We start from the raw sequence: 20,636 nt of genomic DNA on the forward strand, positions 1-20,636 counted from the left end.
GGCGGAAGCGGAAATGGCGCCGCCCGCGGCCTCCGGGCTCTTCCTGTTTGGCCCCGGTGTCCATGTGAAGTTTCCCCGCCGCCCTCCCGCTGCGGGCGGCCCTGGCCGGGGAGGAGGCGCAGGGGCGGCCGCAGCTTCGCCGCCCCGGTCCCGAAGATGTCCGACACGTGGAGCTCCATCCAGGCCCACAAGAAGCAGCTGGACTCGCTGCGGGAGCGGCTGCAGCGGCGGCGGAAGCAGGACTCAGGCCACCTCGGTGAGGAGCGGGCGCGGGAGGGCCCGAGCCGGGGGGCAGCCTCGGGGCCGGGCCGGGCGCGTCACGTGAGCAGGTGGCCCGCGGGGGCGGGGGCGGGGGACCCGGAACGGCCCGCTGTGTGTGTGTGTGCATATATGTATATGTACATATGTGTGTATGTGTATGTGTGTGTATATATGTATACATATACGTATACACACATACATATACACACGCACACATACATATATCTACATATATAGACCCGCCTGGCGAAGCGCTGGAGCACCAGAACAGAACCAGGGCCACACGAGCTCAGGTGCTAACATCCTGCCAGACGCTTGCTACCTGGGGGCCCCAGGCAAGTCATTTGACTTCCCCATTGCCTCAGTTTCTTCATCTTAAAAATGTAGAGAACACCCCCAGGAAAGGCAGCGTGACGTAGCCGGAGTCCCCGTATACCTGGGGGTATGTAAACGGAGAGGATTCTGCAATCCTTAAAGTGCTGTACAAATGCTAGCTATTATTCTCTGGTGATATTTTTGCCCTTGCCCTCCCGTAAGTCCCCTGCAGAAGGCCTTCCTCTAAGGCTTTTAGTGCAGCCTGGATACTAATGTAGCACCAAAGCTATCTGTTTGTCCATTTTTTTAACATTTTTAATTTTTTTGTTGATAAATTTTGTTTCATTATATCATACAAATCCACACTCACAGTTTATTCCTTTGTAACGTTTGATCCTTTGTATACTGAAAACAGTATAAAATGTGACGTTTGACTGTGGACTCATAGATTTAGAGTTGGAAAGAACTCAGAGGCACAGAGACTGAGGACAAGAGATGGGAACTGCCTCGCCCAAGATCACGTACAGCTAGTAGGGAGCAGACCTAGTATCCAAACTGAGGTCCCCTGGCTCCAAATGCAATCCTCTCAATCATTTTACTGTAATCGTCCATAAAACTTCACACTAATAGTTTGCTGTTTATTAAAAGAAAGGAAGAATCAATGTTTTTGTCAGTTAGCAAGTATTTTTGAAGAACTTATTACGTGCCAGGCACCTTGCTAAGGGCTGGGGATACAAAGAAGAGGAAAAGTCCTCTGCCCCCAAGCTCAGGTTCTCTTGAGGGAGATAACATGTAAATGATTGTATGAACAAGCTGTGTACTGGATAAACTGGAGATCAGAGGAAAGCACTGGCATTAAAGGGGATTGGAAACGTTTCTCATAGAAGATGGGACTTTAGCTGGGACTTGAAGGAAGCCGGAAGCCAGAGATGTAAATGGAGAGAATTCCAGGCATGATGTAAAAATAGCTATGCATATGCTCTCTGTCCATGGGATGGATATGGGAGAGGGAGAACAAATGGATTTTTTTTTTTAAATAGAAAGTCAGCAGAATGCTACAGATGTGAAATAGTGCCTGAACTTTCAAATAAGGCCACTTAACACATTTTTAGTTTTATTCCACTTTTTCCAAGAGATTTCTCACATAGTGGGAATAATCTGTAAATGTAGGTAATTTGAAGACAGAACACATCAATGCAACTTTAAATTTGAAGGAAAAAGAAAATATAGAGTCGGAGATGGAGTGTCTTGTTGAGGAATGCCAAGGAGGGCAGTGTCACTGAATTGCATGGTCTGTGGAGGGGAGTAAAATGTAAGACTGAAAAGGTAGGGAGGGGTTAGGTTATGGAGGGTTTTAAAAGCCAAACAGAGGATTTTATATTTGATCCTGAAGGTAATAAGGAGTCACTGGAGTTTATTGAATAGATTTAAATTTAATAAGAGAGTTACAACATTATCCACTGTGTCTTGTCTTGAGTTTTGTTTCCTATTTGTTCCCATTCCCATAACGTTGTTGCAGTCGTTGTTTAAGTTCTTCTTTTGCTTTGGCTGTCTTCATTCTGCATCTTTTCATATAGGTCTATTTATCCAGCCCGAACCTTTCTCTTAAACTAAACCCTACATTACCAAGTGTCTGTTGGGCATCTCTGTGGGCATCTCAGACTCAGAATGGCCAGAAGAGAATTTATTATAAATTTTCTAATTAACTGCCCCTCCTTTAAATTTTACTATTTCTGATGAAGAATCATTAAATTCCCAGTTATCCAGGTTTGAAACCTTCCAGAGTCATCTTTGATTCTTTCTTCTTCCTCAATGCCCATCTCCAGTGAGTTGCCACTACCACAACCTCTCATATCAATCCGCTTCTCTGCTACTGGACCTCAGTGACTCAGGAAGAAAAAGTGAGGCCGATGACTGCGCAACTCTTGGGACAAACAACAGTGACCACCATAGTTCAGATCCCCATCACCTTTCATCTAGATTATTACAATAGCTTGCCACTTGGTTTCCTCTATTCTGTCTCTTCATCCTCCACATAGCTACCAAGATGATATATCTCAAACACAGATTGAATCTTATCAGTCCCATACTAAAAAATCCTCAATAAAAATCTTTAATCATTAAAACATAAACTTCCCAGCCAAGCATTTAAAGCCTTCTACAGTATAGCTCCTCTCTCCTTTTCCAGGCTTATTTCCTGTTGCTTCTCTGCACGTACTCTTCGTTCCCATCAAACTAACTTACAAATTGTTCTTTGTATGTGAGAAACTATATTTCAACACCTTGCCTTTGTATGGTTGGTCCCCTATGAGTATTTCCTCCTTATCTCTGCCTTAAAAAGACCTCAGCTTTATTCAGAACACAGCTCAAGTGCTATCTCCTATCTGAGGTCTTTTCTGATCCAACCCCCTCTTGAAATTACTCTGTTGATATCTTCTGTTTACCTATCGTGTGCATATTTTATCCCCAAACTAAGCCAGTTTTTTCTTTCTATTTCTAGCACTTAGTTGGTGCCTCATATATACTAGATGTTGATAAATATTTGTTGAATTGGCCTTTCCATATTTCTTTGAATTCTTCATATTCATCGTTCCTTATGATACAGACCCCTGCTCTCACTATGTGACTGATTCCCTCCGTTCTCCCATCATATTCTTCCAAAATAATGTCTTTTTATACCACTTCTTGCACTCAAACCATGATTGGTAATGTGCTGTATGCTTATGCCATAACATGTCTCTCCGTTGCCTGTTGAATGCTGTGCCATTTTGATTTTTCAGAAATTGTGGCATTCCTTGGCTTTCAAACATACAGCATCAGTGAAAAAAAAATTTTTTTTTTAATTAAGGTCCAAGATTAGTGGTTCCCCCATCCTTGATGGAGAAAGCAGGTGGTGAGATTTTTCTTAAGTCAATACTAATGATAAGCATTTGCAAGAAGACTCTTCCATACCAGCATTTTTTTTTCTGAGGACAAAGTGGTAGAGAAATTCTACAAAGAATTAGATAAATCTCTCCAGATCAATTCAGCATGCTACTTAGTGACTTCAGTGGAAAGATAGCAAAAGATGGAAGAGAAGGATATGTGAAAATATATTCCAGGAGAAAGAAATTAGAGGGATCTTGTAACTATAGAAGGGTCACACCTCTAGATCATGAATATTTCAGAAAAAGAATTGGTAGGCATCAGATGTGGCAAGGATGAAATTTCCTGCATTTTCCCAAATAGGAAAAGACTTGTTCTTGATTTAGGTATTCTCCTACAGCTATCTCTAGACAGTCTATAACATAGAGTTGTCAGAGCAAAGATCAGATTTTGTAAGGAGCAGCAGCAGAAGAAATAAAAATGAGAAAAAGATATGGCACACAGCTAAGCTACAATAATTTAAACAAATTGTTGGAAATTTTTAAATGAGAAATAAACAACAGAATTGACATCAATAATAACTTTAATAATTTTATCCCAGAGAGTAACCAATGTCAATTAATTACCCCAAGAAAACTGAGCACAGAAAGCACCACGATCCGCAAATACATAACTTAATTACAGAGTGGAGAGAGATGACTGCCACAGCTAACCGAATTTGGATGCAAGTTTGTCCTTGACCTTGCAAGGAAGAATGATAAATGATTATGAGCAGTATCATTTTATAAAAAGAGAAAAGCATTGGTATGTAAAACCAATTTAGAGAAAGCTCAACTAACGTTATTCCAAGCGTATTCAAGAATAAAAATGTAGGATTCCACCTCCCAAAAAATGGAAAAGTCATTGATCATCATTAAATGTTGTTGGCAGTTATGGCTGATTCTCATAAAAAGTACTTGGAGCTGTCAGATGGGTCAACATCAGAATTTTTCTATGGAAATAGCTTTAAGCATTATCATCTGACGTAGATGAAACCACCTAGATGTACGGTCTCCCCCAGTAGAATGTGAGGTCCTTGAGAACAGCAGTTCTCATGTTTTTCTCTTTATATCCCCAGTGCTTAACAGAGTACTTTGTACACAGTAAGCATTTAATGAGTGCTTTTTAATGCATTCAGAAACATCATTCTGTGTGTCCTTTGTGTTGAGAAGTAAGCTACTGAAAACCATTTCTTTGAATTTAAGCCTCTAATGTCCTGGACAGAATCAGTAGTTTGAGAATATTTTAAGTTGTGCTCTGCGTAATCATTTATTGTTCTTTCTGACACATCGCAGTCCCCATTGGTGTGGGGTGCTGCATATACAAATTGAACCAGCTGCTATGACTGTAATTAGGATGATTAACTTTAATGAGTTTGACTAGTCCAACCCACTCATTTTAGAGATGAAAAAGTCAGACCTTGAGGCTTTTAAGTAGTTCCTCCAAGGTCACATGGGAAGTAAATAGAATGAATTTTCTAAACTAGGTCCTCAGACTCTCACACAGTCAGTGCTCTTGTTATTACATTGAGGCTTTATCCTTCTAAAGAAAACGTTGCAAAATTACCAACAAAAAATAAACCCAAGCCTGGCCCCAAAGAAAAGACATGAGAAGACACATTTCTACTCCTTTGCAGAGGTGAAAGATCCACAAGTGTGAAATGTTTCATATAACGTCAGACTTCTCCCATGTAGTGTTGGTTTTTGTGAAACTTAAAAAAATCTGTTAAAGGACGTGACTCTCTGTGAAAGAGAAAGTTTAGGTGCTGCAAAGAAGATGTTAGTAACATTTATTTTATTTTTTTCTCTTGTTTTATATATATATTCTTTTTATTTATTTTTAGTGTTCTGCAATCAGGACCATGAAACTTAGATTTTTTCCCCCTCCCTCCTCCCCAAGATGACATACAATTCTATATAGGATCTACACATACATTCCTATTGAATACATTTTCATTATAGTCATGCTGTGTAGAAGAACTAAAATAAATGGGAGAAATCATATAACAAACCAAAACATAATACACACACACACACACAAATAAATTATCTGCTACATTTTGTGATTGAATTCCATAGTTCTTTCTCTGGATGTGGAAGGCATTTTGCCTTAGAAGACCATTGGGAATTTTTTATTTATTTTTATGTCCTTTCATTGCAGTGAAGATCCAAGTCTACCAGAAAAACCTCTTGCACACTGTGGTCGTTGCTGTGCACAAAATTCTCCTGGTTCTGCTCCTTTCACTCAGCATCAGATCATATAAGTCCTTCCAGGCCTCTTTGAAGTCTTCCTGTTCATCATTTCTTATAGCACAATAGTATTCCATCATATTCATATACCATAATGTGTTCAGCCATTCCCCAATTGATGGGCATCCCCTTGATTTCCAGTTTTTGGCCACTACAAAGAGTGCTGCTATAAATATTTTTGTACATGTGGGACCCTTTCCCATTTTTATGATCTGTTGGGGATACAGTCCTAGAAGCAATATTACTGGGTCAAAAGGTATGCTCATTTTTGTAGCCCTTTGGGCATAGTTCCAAACCGCTCTCCAGAATGGTTGGATGAGCTCACAGCTCCACCAACAATGAATTAGTGTTCCAACTCTCCCACATCCTCTCCAGCATTTATCATTTTTCTGTTCTGTCATATTTGCCAGTCTAATAGGTGTGATGTAATACCTCAGAGGTGTTTTGATTTGCATCTCTCTAATCAAAAGTGATTAGTAATATTTATTTTAAAAACAAATGTATTAATTTTTGCATGCATTTATAATCTGATCCTCCTCCTCCCCCATTAAAAAAGAAAAGAAAAAACACAATGTGGATCATAAACATGCATAGACCCTGCAATAAAAATTTCCACATTGGCCAGACTTGTATTTCATCTTCATTTTTCTGGATTCATGGCCTGTTATTGACTTGATGACAGTTCTAAAATCTTTCAAAGTTGTTTTGAGATATGATACTGATAGACTCCCCTTTCATTTTTTTCATTATTAATCTTGGTATTCTAGACCTTGTGTTCCAATAATTGATTTTTTTTGTCTTTTTTTTTTGGAGGGGAGAAGGCAAGGCAGTTGGAGTTAAGTGACTAGCCCAAGATCTCACAGCTGAGATTGAGGCCATATTTGAACTCAGATCCTCCTGAGTACAGGGCTGGTGTTCTGTTCACTGCACCACCTAGCTGCCCCAAATAATTGTTTTTTTAAAAAGAGTCTATAGATAGGAAAGAACTGGAAACAAAGAAGATGATGATCAAATTGTGCATGTGGTTGTAATGAAACATTACTGTATCATAAAAAGTAATGACTGAAGAATTCAGAGAAGCATAGGATGCCTCAGGAAGAAGTACAAAGTGAAACACAATATACACGATGACTGTGATAATATAAATAGGACGAAAACTAAATACTGTAGTTGTAACGATCAAACTGGCTCCAGAGAATAGTTAAGAAATTACACCTCCCTCCTTTCATTACAGTTATTTTGACTGTGGATGGGAAATATGACACATCCTATCAAAACATGGTCTATGTGCTGGGTAGTTTTTCTTTTCTTTTTTTACTTTTTATTAGAAGGGGTGACTTTCTTAGGAAAGGAAGGAGGAATATGTTGGGAAATGAAGGTGTTACAGAAACAAAGATATCAGTACAAAGAAGAAAGAAGAAAAGGCAGGAACAGGAGAGGACAGAGGAAAGAGAAGATAGAGATTAAGGAGAGAGGTCTGAGAAAGTTTGGGAACCATCACCCCTGTGGTTAGCTGTCCAACCTGTAGGACTGGTTCCTCGGTGCATTTATGATGGCCAGACGTAGTGACTGGACAGCAAACTTGGCCCAGCATCAAAGAGGAGCAGAATGAACTGGATTGCCTTTCAGAAATTGTGCAATGCTTTTAATGACTCCAAGCTTTTCCCTGAAAAAATGACCTATCCTTTTAATGTCAGTATTCTTCGTGGTGCTGTTGTGTGTGTATTCCCACCGCATAGCACGGTGCCTGCCACATTATTAAATGCTTGTTGACTGACTATTGGTCATGGAATACCAGTCCCTAAAGAATTAAATATGCACATCACCCAAAGGGCAGTAGAGAGGCCCGTTGTGGTGTTTGTAGGGCAGGGCAGGGGAGCCATGAGTAGGCTGTAGTGTGTTCCCAGTAAAGAACTGACCAGAAGAAACAGTGAAAAGGATGTATTCAGAGATAGATAAACAGAAAAGGAGGTAGGATAGTTATGTACTGAGAGCTAAATAATCAGTGGACATCTAGGTTACACGCTCTAAATAAAGTCAAAACATGTAAGGTTCCTTACTTCCAGCATGCTGAGATGACCCTTACTGAGGATTTATGGGAAGATGTGAACAGAATTCATAGAAATGAAAATGCACGAAGGGATTAGTTTGCACTGTTGAAAGCAGTACTCACATAACCTTTAAAGTGTGTGTTCTGTAACGTATTGATAAAAAATGCCTTGTAAGTAATCAGAAGCTTTAATAAATTTTTAAATTCTCTACATGATGTTTCCTTATAATAGAAGGAAATATAATTGGCCCAACACAATATTTTTAGTTTTACAAACTGTCTTGCTTGCTTAGTAGAACTAAATACAGAGAAACAGGTAGGGTCATAAAATCCTGAATTTAGATAAGAAAAAAATCCTAACTTTAGATATCTAGTACAACTCTTTCATTTTACAGATGAAGAAACTGAGATTCCAGCAGGTGAGATAATTTGTCCAAGCTCTGACAACCAGGGCCTTTTACTGCAAATTTTACTTTTTAATTTTCCTTTTTTTTTTACTTTTACTTTCTACTACCACAAAAATTCAGCTGGCTCACAAACAAAAAATGTTATGATCGTAGGCCTGCACAGATATTCTTTCTTTTGAAAACTGTTTAAGCTCCCCATATGAATGAAATTTATGAGGTGGGAGCTTTTTTCTATGTATTATCTTAGTAAATCTTTTGAAATAAAATAATTTTCTTTTGATAATGTGATGAAAATCTGCATTTCATTTTAAAGGTAGAAAATCATATCTTTGGCTTTATTATTATCTTAGATTAAAAGACCCTCTTTGCTGCTATACGCTTAATATATAACATAAATGCCTATTCAGTTATTTCAGAGGTTCATATACACTGACTTATAGATTTCCAGTATTTACATTTTTGCGCTGAACTTAATGATTTACTGATTTAACTAATTTTGTTGGATCTCTTAGCACATCAAAAGGGTGTTGGTGTTGTTTTAAGTTAATCTTGGTGTAAAAGATAAGTACAAACATAATTTAATGGTGTTAGGTAATTTTGGCAACATGTTAATTATTAGATTGAGTAGAAATTATTAGACCAGTGAGTCACATATGGACACTCACATGTTTAGATGAATGAAATTCATTAATGGAATGTTATTACCTGATTGTTAGGAATGTTTACATGCATATGTACATATTCATATATATATATGCGTGTGTGTGTGTGTGTGTATGTATAACCGGAAAAGAAGCCTTCTTTCCTTTCAGTCCTGAATGCAAATAAAGGAAACAGGAGAGATAATAACTTTCTAATTCCCATCCAGAATTCTGTGAGGATAATACAAATTAAGATAGTAGTACTGAAATGCAAATGATTGATCAGATTTCCAAAGGGAAAAGATTGACAACAGATTTTCAGTATTCGTTGGTTGGCATGGATTATTTCTTGGACTCTTGCTTCCATTAGGAAATAATGATTAATTTGTAAAGAGCTCTTTGATCCTCATATTAAGTAATACAAGTCAAAAAGATGTTGGAGAAAGAAATATTCTTATAATTCTTGTTTCTAAAATGAAATCAAATTAGTAGTTGATGGCATCAACAGGATATATAAGAAATTATTTTTAATGGCACATTTTAAATTCATTGACATTCAAGTTAAAATAAAAATTAATGTTTTTTTTCAGTAATGAAAGATAGGCCTCAGAAAATATCTGATTATAGTGCTTAAAATATATTTGTGGGTAGAATAGTTTCATAAATGTTTTGAAATCAAATAACATCTCTAAAGAATTGGTTAGTGTCTTCGGTCAATAGAGCAGCCAACATGAAGGGTTTCATTTAAGTTAAAAGAGCCATCATCCAGCCAAGTTTACATGTGGGATTGCATGTTTTGAATTTGGTAATAATAGATGTCATGGGAAAGTCAGAAGAGGTTACTCCTCTCTTTTGAATCTTTAGATTCTTGTTCTTCATTCTTATGAGAGTCACATACAAAGAATGGATATTTGGCAGGAAAATAAGGTGGTGTTTCACAGCTGCAGCTTTGAGAAAAGTGTTTAAAGAATCATTATTTGTGACAGTTTGAGTAGACTATTCCCACACAGGATTTGGGGTTAGATGACAGTTGTAAAGATAAGACACTCAAGAATTCACTTTGTAGTTTTGAAATCATGATATACAACTCAATAGTTTCTAACAATTTTTAGATCTTTCATACCTTTTTAAAATTTCTTACACCTGAATGACATGACTGTATATGTACATGACTCAGGAAAGGATTTCAGAAACAATGAAAATACATTAGAAATTTTCCTAAGTAAGCATAGGTCTCCATTGCCTACGTAAGTTAATGCCAAGAACATCAATATCATGTTAGACATTGTCTACTCAAAAATATGAATGCATATTAAGAAAAATATTGTCTAGATAAAATGTGATCTACCTCTGACATCAAGTGAAAATTTAGAATGTTCATAATGTTGTGATGGACCCAGTTATTCAACATCAATTTAAACTCTTCCCCCTCCACCATGGGTAGAATCATCTGGACATTTCGGCGTGACCAGAAACAGTCATATCAGCACTAAAATACCAAGTTTAGTTTTTAAAAATGATTTCCTTTTGTATCATTTTCCCTCCCAAAGAACTCTCACTTATAACAAAGAAAAAAAATTTTTTTTTAAGAGGAAGAGGGGGGGAAATTTTTAGCAAAATCAATCAACATATTTTTTAAAATTTGGTATTATATGCAGTGTTTCATGCCCTGGAGCAACCACAGGACGCTCCTTTCTGAGAGAGGAAGAGGAAATGGCTGCAAAGGTTGCCTTCTCATATTTTTTTCTTTGGGACCAAGCATTTTCATTATAAACAGCCTCACCACTTTGAGTTTCATTTGTTTTGTGGTGGTTCTACTTTATTGTATTGGTTTTCTGGCTCTGTGTATTTCACTTTTCATCAATTCATATAAGTCTTTGCCTTTCTGTAATTATTTTATTCATCATTTTTTGGCAGCACAATAACATTTCATTACATTCATGTACCACAGTTTGTTTATCTGTTATCCCAACAATGGATCCTTGTCTTGCTTTCAGTTCCTTGCTGCCACAAAAGGTGCTATTTATAAACATTTGGGTGAATGGGAAAGCATTCTTCTTTTTTTCTTCTGGAGTTATATGCCTAGGAGGGGACTCTCTGTGTCAAAGGGTCTAAATATTTTTTAGCCACTTTATGCGCATAATTCTAAATTACTTTCCAGACTGATTATATGAATTCGCAGCACCACCAGCAATTCATGACTGTGCCTGTCTTCGTACAACTTCTCCAACATTTAATATTCCCATCTCTTGTCATCTTTGCCAGTTTGCTCAGGGTCATTGTGATTTGCATTTTATTAGCCTAATGTTAGTTTTAAGAAATCCTTGTGATCTAGCAAGTTAGACTGAGAACTCAAGTAGAAAGGCAGACTTTCGGAAAGTTTTTTTGCTTTTTTCGGACAGAGGAGTTTCTTTATTAAAATACAGTTTTATTGACATCTTTCGTTTTTACATCTCCTAAATCTCCCTCCCTCTCCATCCCATCTCCCATGTAACAGATTTTTTTTTTTTTTTAAGAAAAGCTGCTGGGGAGGGGGTGGAGAACTGGCAAAAACTGATGGATACATTGAAAAAAATCCGGCAACACGTGCAGCGGTTCCGTGTCTGTGTATCTCTTCTCACACCCCCCTCCGCAGACGCGGAGGAAAAAGTCTTCTCATATCTCTTCTGTGAAGCCATGCTTGTTCTCTGTACTTTGCAACATTGTTTTTCAGTTGTATACATTGTGGTAGTCATTGTATCAGCTTTTTTCTTGGCCCTGCTTACCTCAGTCAGCATGCGTTCGGGTATTTCCAAGCTTCTTTTTTGTTCGTTTGTTATTTCTTATAGAACTCCGTCACATTCATCTTATGCAGAAATTGTTGCAGCAATTTCATTTGTTTTTATTAACTTTTTTTGGTTTTTATGTTAACTTCATTTTTGAATGTATCTTTTTCTCCTACCTTACTCCCTCAGCCCTCCTTTGTAACAAAGGTTATTGAGGAAAGGGGGTGGGGGGTAAAAGCAGCCAACTCTGTCATTGTGTTTGACTCTGTATGCAGTATTCTACGCTGATAGACCTTCACCTCTTCAAAGAAGAGGGGGAGGGGCATTTTTCTTAACTGTAATCCCTGGCTTCCTTCAGGACTCAGCTCCAATTCCACCTTTTGCAGGAGGCATTTCCTAGTCTCATGGAGCTGCTCTGTATGTGTACATGTTAACTCCTCTGTTAGAATATAAACCACTGCAGGGGAAGGGTCATTTCATACTTGTTTCTGAATCCCTAGGGCCTAGCACATAGTAGGTCATAAATGCTTGCTGGTTGGTTGCTTGATTGAACTCCGCAGGGCCAACCTTGGTGAATGAATCAACAAGCATTTATTAATAGCTACTGTGTGCCAGGCACTGTACTAGAGACAAAAAGGTGAACATGAAATAGTCCCTGCTCTCAAGGAGCTTACATTCTGATAGGGAGAAACATGTAGATGTGTAAGAATATATGCAAAATAAATGCGGGTTAACCTTTGGAAGGCAAGGCACTAGCAGCTGGGGCAGGAGGGATGTGGAATGCAGGTCAGGCTTTCCTGTAGAAGATGATACTTGAATTGAAACTTGAAGGAAATCAGAACTTCCAAGAGGCAGAAATGAAGAAGGATTGCACTGGTTGTCATGATTACATGAACTGTACTAGCTTAGTGCCTCACTTTTTAAAACATTACAAACAGTATTTTCTCAGTTTGTTGACTTTTACATTGGTTTAGACTCAGTTGTGCAAGGAAAAAAAGATTATTTCTTAGCCAAGTTTTTATATTTTATGGGAGAGAAGGGATCAGTTTAATTCATATACTTTATATGCATTGTTCTATTTTACTAGGACTAAACCATAATGACAGTATTGCCAGAAACAAAACTGTGAAAATAAACAACTCTTTACTCTTACCAGTTAATAGGAAAGTGAAATTCTGCTTACCAAAGAGGCTGACCATATTTAAGGTGCAGCACTATCAGCAGAACATCTTTTATATCTGAGTTAAGTTTCCCTTCAATTAAACTTTCAGATTTCACTAAAATAAATTCCATAAAAATTTTAGTATGACAAAAAAAAGATCTTTGGAGCCACCTGTAATGAGACTGGATCTATATTATTTTACAGAAATATACATTGGTAAGAATCTTATACAGAGTATTCGTTATTTTGTTTAGATATAGATCAGTCAACAAGCATTTAGTAAGAACCTGCCATGTGCCAGGCAGTATGCTCAGGCATTGGGGGCAGTGTAAGTCTGTGACAATCCCTGCCCTTGAGGAATTCACATTCTACTTGGAGGATACAGGATGTTCACAGATCCACATACACAAATACAAAATGATTGGGGAGGTGGGCATTAACAACTGTGGGAAACTAGAAGGGCCTCTTGGAGGTGACATTTGAGCTGAACCCTGAAGGGAGCTTGGGGTTCCAAGAGGAGTTGAGGAGGGAAAACATTCCAGATATGAGGGGGACAGCTTTTGCAAAGGCACAGAAACAGGAGCTAGAATGGAATGTATGTATGTAGTCCAATTTAGCTGGAGGTGTCATGCATGAGGAGAATAGTGGCTAGATAGGTGAGGGAGATAAGCTGGAGCCAGGTGGGGGAAAAGTCTTTCAATTTTAAAATACAAGTTTATATTTTATCTGAAAGGCATTGGGGAACAACTGAAGTTTCTTAAGCAAGGGAAGGACAATTGGACTTGTACTTTAGGACAATCAATTTGGCAGCTCTATGGAGAAAGAATTGAGAGGGGCTAGTATCAGGGAGACCAATTAAAAAGTTATTAATTATCCAAATGGAAAGTGATGAGGGACTGAATTTAAGGTAGTTGTGGGAATAGGGACAGAAGAGAGCCACTAAAGATGGTGAGGAGGTATCTACAAGGCTGGGTTAGTGAGAAGGAAGGGGTAAGGATGCTTCCTTGGTTGCAAATCTAGTTGACTAGAACGATGGTGCTCTTGACAGAAATTGGGAAGTTAGGAGGAGTGGTAGGTGCTGGTGGAAAGATTATGGGTTTTGTTTTAAACATCAAGTTTGAGAAGCTTATGGGACATCCACATAGAGATGTTAAGTGAGCAGTTAGAAATGTTGGCCTGGAGCTCGGGAGAGGAATTAGGGTTGAATATGTAGATCTGAGAGTCACCTACAAGATGAAGATCACTAAGAGAATGTAGAAAGAAGAAAAGAGGAACAGACTGAGGTATACCTGATTAGAGTGATCCTGCAAAGGAGAGTGAGATTAGGCAGACAGGTAAGAAGAGACCCACAAAAGCAGTGCCATGAAAACCTGAGCAGAGAATATCCATGAGGTGGTCAGCAGTATAAAATGCTAGCGATATCAAGAAGGATGAGCGCTGGGAAATTTATTGGATTTAGCAATAAATATTATTAGGGACCTTGGAGAGGGCAATTTTGGTTAATGATGAGGAGGGAAAACAGATTATTAGGAACTGAGATGTGAGAAAGCAGAAGTGGTTTTTTCTAGGAATTTGAATATGAAGAGGAATGAGAGGACAAAAGAAATGGTACATTCAAATAAATAGATTTTGTTTTGAAGTGTGGATGAGGTCTGAGCATATTTATAGGCAACTGGGAAGGAGCCAGTGCATAAGGAGATTGAACATCACAGTGAGTGAGTGCAGGATAACAGAAGGGGCAAACTACCTTGATCCCCTTTCCCTCCTGGTAGAGAGGTTGACATTGGCAAAGGGAAGGACCACCTACCTTGTCCTTCAGTACTGTAGCAAAGAAGAGAATGGAAGGTGATGCTGCAGTGATTTGAATTGTAGAACTGGGGAGGAAGGGGAGTTCTCAATGGATTGTTTCCACTTTCTGGTGTATGAAATATAAGGCAGTATCATTTCTTGGGAGTTGGCTGGGGAAAGGGGGGGGAATGTTGGAGAAAATATTTGGAGCATCTGCTGTGGAATGTGATAGTTGATCAGTGAAGAGTCAAAAGGGGTTACAGCCCAGTTGAGACTGGATAGCATCCTGGAGAGGAATAGGAAAGAAGTAGTGGGAAAAGAAAAGTACCAGACTCACCGACAGGAAACATTCTTAGAGATTTAGTGGGCTTCAGGAAAATTGTTTCTTTTCCATTTTAATTAGATAAAAATTCATGAGGCAGAATAGTCCATTTCAAAGTCCTACCTCCTGAAAGTTCTCCCTTATGACAGTGACATGGCTCCAAGAAAACTAGTTCTTCCTAACTCAAGAAGGTAAACTAGCCCTAGCTTTTAGGAACTTCTGTCATCTTTGAACTGTTGTTTAATGCCATCTAAATCAAAAGGTGACCCTGAAGATAAAAAGTAGAGAAATGTACATCCATGTATTGTGCCTTAATTAGTTTATTAACTGATGTGGAGTTTTGGAGAAGACTTTTGGAGGGAACTCACAAGACATCCTATGGAAAAGATTAGGAAGCTTAGTGGCTGTTCCATGAAAGCCGAAATAAAGAAAGGTCAACCTAATAGACCTGGTCAGAGGTCTTGGCATGAGGAAAGGTTATTTCTGGGGAGGCTTACGTTTAGACTTACTTTAAAATATCGTGTGGCCAGTGGTTATATTATTCTCAGTCCTGCCATGTTCTTCTCTTCACCCCTCCTTCCTGGCTCCTTTTTTATAGATCCTCGGAACCCAGAAGCAGTGCTTTCACCAACGTTTCGCAGTGACAGTCCAGTGCCTATGACACCCACCTCAAGTGGCCCTAAACCCAGTACTGCTTCAGGAACTCCAGAGCTCGCCACAGACCCTGAGCTGGAGAAGAAGTTATTACACCACCTCTCAGACCTGGCGCTGACACTACCCACTGATGCTGTGTCCATCCGCCTTGCCATCTCTACGGTAATGACATCTGTGTGACAGAGGGCTGGGATCCCCCACTTTCCCTTTTCTTCAGCTCATAGCCAGTGTCTTGTTGCCCCTCCCCAGCCAGATGCCCCTGCAACACAAGATGGGGTGGAAAGCCTTCTCCAGAAGTTTGCAGCACAAGAGTTGATTGAAGTAAAGCGAGGCCTTCTTCAAGATGATGCGCACCCCACCCTGGTGACCTATGCTGACCATTCCAAGCTCTCAGCCATGATGGGGGCTGTGGCAGAGAAGAAGAGCCTTGGGGAGGTGGCAGGGGCCAGCACAGGGCAGAAGCGGCGGGCAGAGCAAGACCCTACCACAGCTACTACGTTTGCCAGCTCCTCAGCCTCTGGTCTGGCCTCCTCAGCCTCTGAGCCAGCCAAAGAGCCAGCCAAAAAGTCACGGAAACATGCTGCTTCCGATGTAGATCTGGAAATTGAGAGTCTCTTGAATCAACAGTCTACCAAGGAGCAGCAGAGCAAGAAGGTTAGGAATGGAAGTGGTGGCGATAGAAAAACCTAAATAAAGAAAAATTAAGGTGAAGACTATATGTGGACAAGTGTTACAGGTAGCCCAAGAAAAGTGCTTAAGTGGGAGAATAGGAATGAGGAAGATCCAGGGAAAGGGATCCAAGGATCATTGATTCTTTTTTTGTTTTGTTTTAATTCCTGGGCGAAAGACAACTTAAATGATTAGAACAGGAAGTCAAAACTTTTGCCTTCTAGTTTGAGCCCAAAAGCCATCTTACAGGCCAGGTCTGTCCAGGTCTTAGATAAGGATTCTCTTCGTTCTGCTCTGTAGCAAGTCACATACTTTCCAGTTTGTCCTTCCCTCTCCCAAGGGCCATAAGAGCAGGTAGCATATGTAGAGGTGTTTATGAAGAAGCTGGTAAGGTCTACATGAAGAACCTCTTAGGTTTTAGGCTTCCTTTGTTATAGGTAAGTCAAGAGATTTTGGAGCTGCTAAATACAACAACAGCCAAGGAACAGTCCATTGTGGAGAAGTTCCGCTCAAGAGGACGGGCCCAGGTACAAGAGTTCTGTGACTATGGCACCAAAGAAGAGTGCATGAAGGCTAGTGATGCTGACCGACCTTGCCGCAAGTTGCATTTCAGGTCTTTTTGAGAGGGGAAAGGGTGGGGTGGCCCCCTAGGAATAGGCATTTATTCCCTTTGGGCATAAATCCCCTCCAAAACCATGGGGATTCTTCTCTTATCCTGTCACCTGATATTTGAATAGATATTTCAGAAAGAGTGAGTGGTCTTGCCTCCATACAGAGATACAATCTTCCCTAGGAAGGAGTACCTGCTGCTCTCTCAAATGGAACTGATAGATTAAAATGCTGTTTTTATATCTTCCTTCCTAGAACAAGAAAGCATTAGGTGTTTTCTAAATCCCACTGACATACTTCTTTAAAAGAAGTATAACTTCACAGGGAAAAAAAAAGACAGGAACCTATACAAAGTCTGTGCCTGATTGGATTGTCTTTAAACTTTTCTTTAACCAGAGGGTATTTTCCTCCTGCTTTCGTGATAAAAAAGCTAATTTGGAGAGGAGTAGAATAGAGCTTTTTTAAAATTTTGATCACATCATCTTATATTATTTGCCATCATCCTTCCTTCCCCAAAGCTTTACCTAGTGGTAGAGAAAGAAATTTTAATGAGAATAAGGAGGACTGGCCTTGCAAATCTTATGAGAAAAGATTTGCTACCTGTAGTATATCAGATCTGCATTGTAGAATCAGGTGCTGAGGTAGTTTACTTCTTCTGGGCAGCTCTGAATTCTCTGCTTTTATCTCCACAGGCGAATCATCAATAAACATACAGATGAATCATTAGGTGACTGTTCCTTCCTCAACACCTGCTTCCACATGGACACTTGCAAGTATGTACATTATGAGATTGATGCCTGCATAGATGCTGAAGCCCCTGGCGGCTCGGACCACCCCCCTAGTCAGGAACTGGCCCTTACACAAGGTGTTGGTACCGACTCCAGCGTGGATCGACTCTTCCCACCCCAGGTATCACTCTCTTCTCCCAGAAATCCTGAGCCCAATTCCAGTGGTGTTTATGTAGGAGAAAACCAAAGTTGTAGAAAGGGCTAAGCTGCAGTAGGTTGCCCTACTTATTAGGAATGGGGTAGTATTTACAGTGGGCTAGAAGGATAATTAGAGATGAGGGATTGGAGATGAATTTTACTTTTGGATTGGATGAATTTTACTAGTTTACCTCCCACACAGTGGATCTGTTGTGATATCCGCTACTTGGATGTGAGCATCTTGGGGAAGTTTGCAGTGGTAATGGCTGACCCACCCTGGGATATTCACATGGAGTTGCCATATGGTACCCTAACAGATGATGAGATGCGAAGACTCAACATCCCAGTGCTTCAGGATGATGGCTTTCTCTTTCTCTGGGTCACAGGCAGGTATGCACATTCCAGTTTCAGGGACATGAAAGTGCAGAGTTATGGCATAAAAGTACTGAGTGGAAAAAGTAAGATCCAGAATTGTCTTCCTAGTTCTGCTATTAAGCTTATGACAGCGTTAACCCATCTTACTTGAACCTTGACTCACCCCATTCCTAGTTTTGTTTATAGATTCCTCAGAGGGAGGAAAGAGGCAGTGATGATAATTAATTGTCCCTTACTTCCTCCCTAGAGCCATGGAGCTGGGCAGAGAATGTCTGAACCTCTGGGGGTGAGTTACTATCAGTATGTTGTTTCTTGAAGGATAGAACTCCATATCATTATCTCCAAGAATTTTCCAGTTTCTTTTTTTCCTATCACTTTTATTGGTGATACTGTCCTTGCAGAATTTGGAAGCCTAACTAGTATGTATTTATTCTTTTATTTCCCTTAGGTATGAACGAGTAGATGAGATTATCTGGGTGAAAACAAATCAGTTGCAACGTATCATCCGAACAGGGCGCACAGGCCACTGGCTAAACCATGGGAAGGAGCATTGTTTGGTAAGTCACTGTGGGAACTAGCTAATTCGATAGGATGACAAGGGAACAATAGTTTCATTTCTTATTGAGGTGCAGTGTGGTAGCAGAAGCTTCAGGTGTTATATATAGTGCATTCTCTTTCTCTATGGTGGCCAGGTTGGTGTCAAGGGAAATCCTCAGGGCTTCAACCGAGGCCTAGATTGTGAAGTGATTGTAGCTGAGGTAAGTACTTAAATCCCCAAAGCATTCTGCTTTTTCCTCTCAATGGTGAATTCTTCAATATCTCATTTCATTGTAGAAATATTGTTAATTTAAAAGCAGCTATGACCTTTGTTTTTCAGGTTCGCTCCACCAGCCACAAACCAGATGAAATCTATGGAATGATAGAGAGGCTATCCCCTGGGACCCGCAAAATTGAGTTATTTGGACGACCACACAATGTACAGCCCAACTGGTAAGGCTCTCAGCCAGAAGCTGACCTGAGATAACAATCCCCTTGGATTGTGGACCAAAAACTAACATAGCTTCTTCCACTTCCATCCTATCTCTTGGGCATGTGACTGCCACCTGTTTGGTGGGGGCATTCTGCCCCCTTGTGGTTGTGAAGGATGTAGTCCCTTTAATGTTCAGAGGGGAGCGAGTTTGGTTGGGTGCACCAAACCCCCTTCCCAGAGAGTCTAAACTACAGTCAGTATTTCAGTCACCACTTTCTGAAGTATTTCTAGTTACAGCAATGAACATATTAAGAGATCTAGACATTAAGACATTTATGAGCATGTCTTCTGTGTGCTGAAATAAGCACTTCTAACTTTTGAGCTCAAAACTAATGTACATGTATCTAAGCCTGTAGCCCAAACAGTACATTAGCATAGTCATTGAACTGTCTTGTGTACCTAACCTCTTCCACTGATCTACTACTCTGTTTCTTAGTCAGTACCAGGTGGTTTTGCTACTTGTGGTAGCAAGTGGTCTGGGAATCTTGAGCAAAAATGGCAGGGGGAAAAGGACCATATTTCCCTTTGATAGTATCAGTTAAAGCAAGTGCTTATGGATTACATCAGGGCTTCTTAATCTTTGAGCTTATTTTTTAAATATTTTGATAACTATCACTGGTTCCTTTTCTAATCCAATATATTTTATGTATTTAATAGCGTTATTCTGCAGAACAGTCTATTACACAAAATAAAGTTCTTTAAAACTCTTGGTCTAGACATAGACTCTATGGTTCCTTCTAACTTCAACTCTTTGACCTTGTAGTAAGTCTACAAGTTGGGTCTGTAGTTATGCTAACTTTCATTGCTACTCCTTACTTTCAGGATCACCCTTGGGAACCAACTTGATGGGATTCACCTGCTTGATCCAGATGTGGTTGCCAGGTTCAAGCAACGGTATCCTGATGGCATTATCTCCAAACCTAAGAATATGTAGAAGTACTTTCTTCTCCTGGATAGTTAAGCAGCCCTACAAATGTCTGCTGTAATTACTGCCTTGTGGACCGAAACAGACTTCTTTTGGGGAAGGAAGGGGGAAGGGATATCTTTTTAAATAAAATAGGACTGCAAAATTCTATGTATGGGCTACAGCCATAATTAGTAACTAATAATACATATAGAATATAGAAAAGGAACGAACACCAGCGTTTACTCTACTGTACTTTTTTTTCAGAATGGTTAACAAGTGAAAACATACCACTGGATTACTTAACCTGGCCTTTATTTAAGGACCAGGAAGTTTAGGGTATGCAGGGCTGGTTTACCCTCTAACTTAAACAAGAATCTCCTCCCTTGGAAACACATGTAGACAAGCAGTTTGTCAAACACTAGCGTTCACAGCCTCTAATAATTAGAGACAATTTTACTAGGAGAAGGCATCAGTCTGCCCTTCACTCACCTATGACCTGAGATAACAAATCAGGTAAGGACAGGTTGCCAAAAAAAAAAAAAAAAAGCTTGAAATATTTTGTTTACAAATCGTATGGGAGAAAAACGAATGTATAGAGACCA

General features: G+C 39.6%; 1 protein-coding gene across 3 annotated transcripts; it reads left to right on the forward strand.

Annotated features, from left to right (window-relative positions):
* Positions 1-2: 2 nt before the first annotated feature.
* On the forward strand, positions 3-20,266 carry METTL3 (methyltransferase 3, N6-adenosine-methyltransferase complex catalytic subunit). Of its 3 annotated transcripts, none has more exons than XM_072624080.1 (11): positions 3-256; positions 15,463-15,680; positions 15,768-16,172; positions 16,625-16,800; positions 17,489-17,705; positions 17,925-18,112; positions 18,345-18,383; positions 18,546-18,654; positions 18,790-18,855; positions 18,975-19,087; positions 19,950-20,266. In XM_072624080.1, exons 1-11 carry the CDS (start codon positions 157-159, stop codon positions 20,059-20,061), a joined length of 1,743 nt encoding a protein of 580 aa, XP_072480181.1. In that variant the 5' UTR covers positions 3-156; the 3' UTR covers positions 20,062-20,266. The 3 variants fall into 3 exon arrangements, 2 of the variants coding, with proteins under 2 accessions (XP_072480181.1, XP_072480182.1); XR_011970436.1 differs by having other exon boundaries at positions 20-256; positions 18,955-19,087; XM_072624081.1 differs by lacking the exon at positions 18,790-18,855 and having other exon boundaries at positions 20-256; positions 19,950-20,202.
* The last annotated feature ends 370 nt before the right edge of the window (positions 20,267-20,636 follow it).

Source organism: Notamacropus eugenii, chromosome 7 (assembly GCF_028372415.1).
Source record: "Notamacropus eugenii isolate mMacEug1 chromosome 7, mMacEug1.pri_v2, whole genome shotgun sequence".
In the NCBI taxonomy this organism is placed as follows: domain Eukaryota; kingdom Metazoa; phylum Chordata; class Mammalia; order Diprotodontia; family Macropodidae; genus Notamacropus; species Notamacropus eugenii.

What these genes read in the sequence shown, in the direction of transcription:
- METTL3 (XM_072624080.1), top strand. Translation starts at nt 157, where the DNA reads ATGTCCGACACGTGGAGCTCCATCCAGGCCCACAAGAAGCAGCTGGAC. An exon ending in GCAGGACTCAGGCCACCTCG is followed by an intron (nt 257 to 15,462) that starts GTGAGGAGCGGG and finishes CCTTTTTTATAG; the next exon opens with ATCCTCGGAACCCAGAAGCA. An exon ending in TGCCGCAAGTTGCATTTCAG is followed by an intron (nt 16,801 to 17,488) that starts GTCTTTTTGAGA and finishes TTATCTCCACAG; the next exon opens with GCGAATCATCAATAAACATA.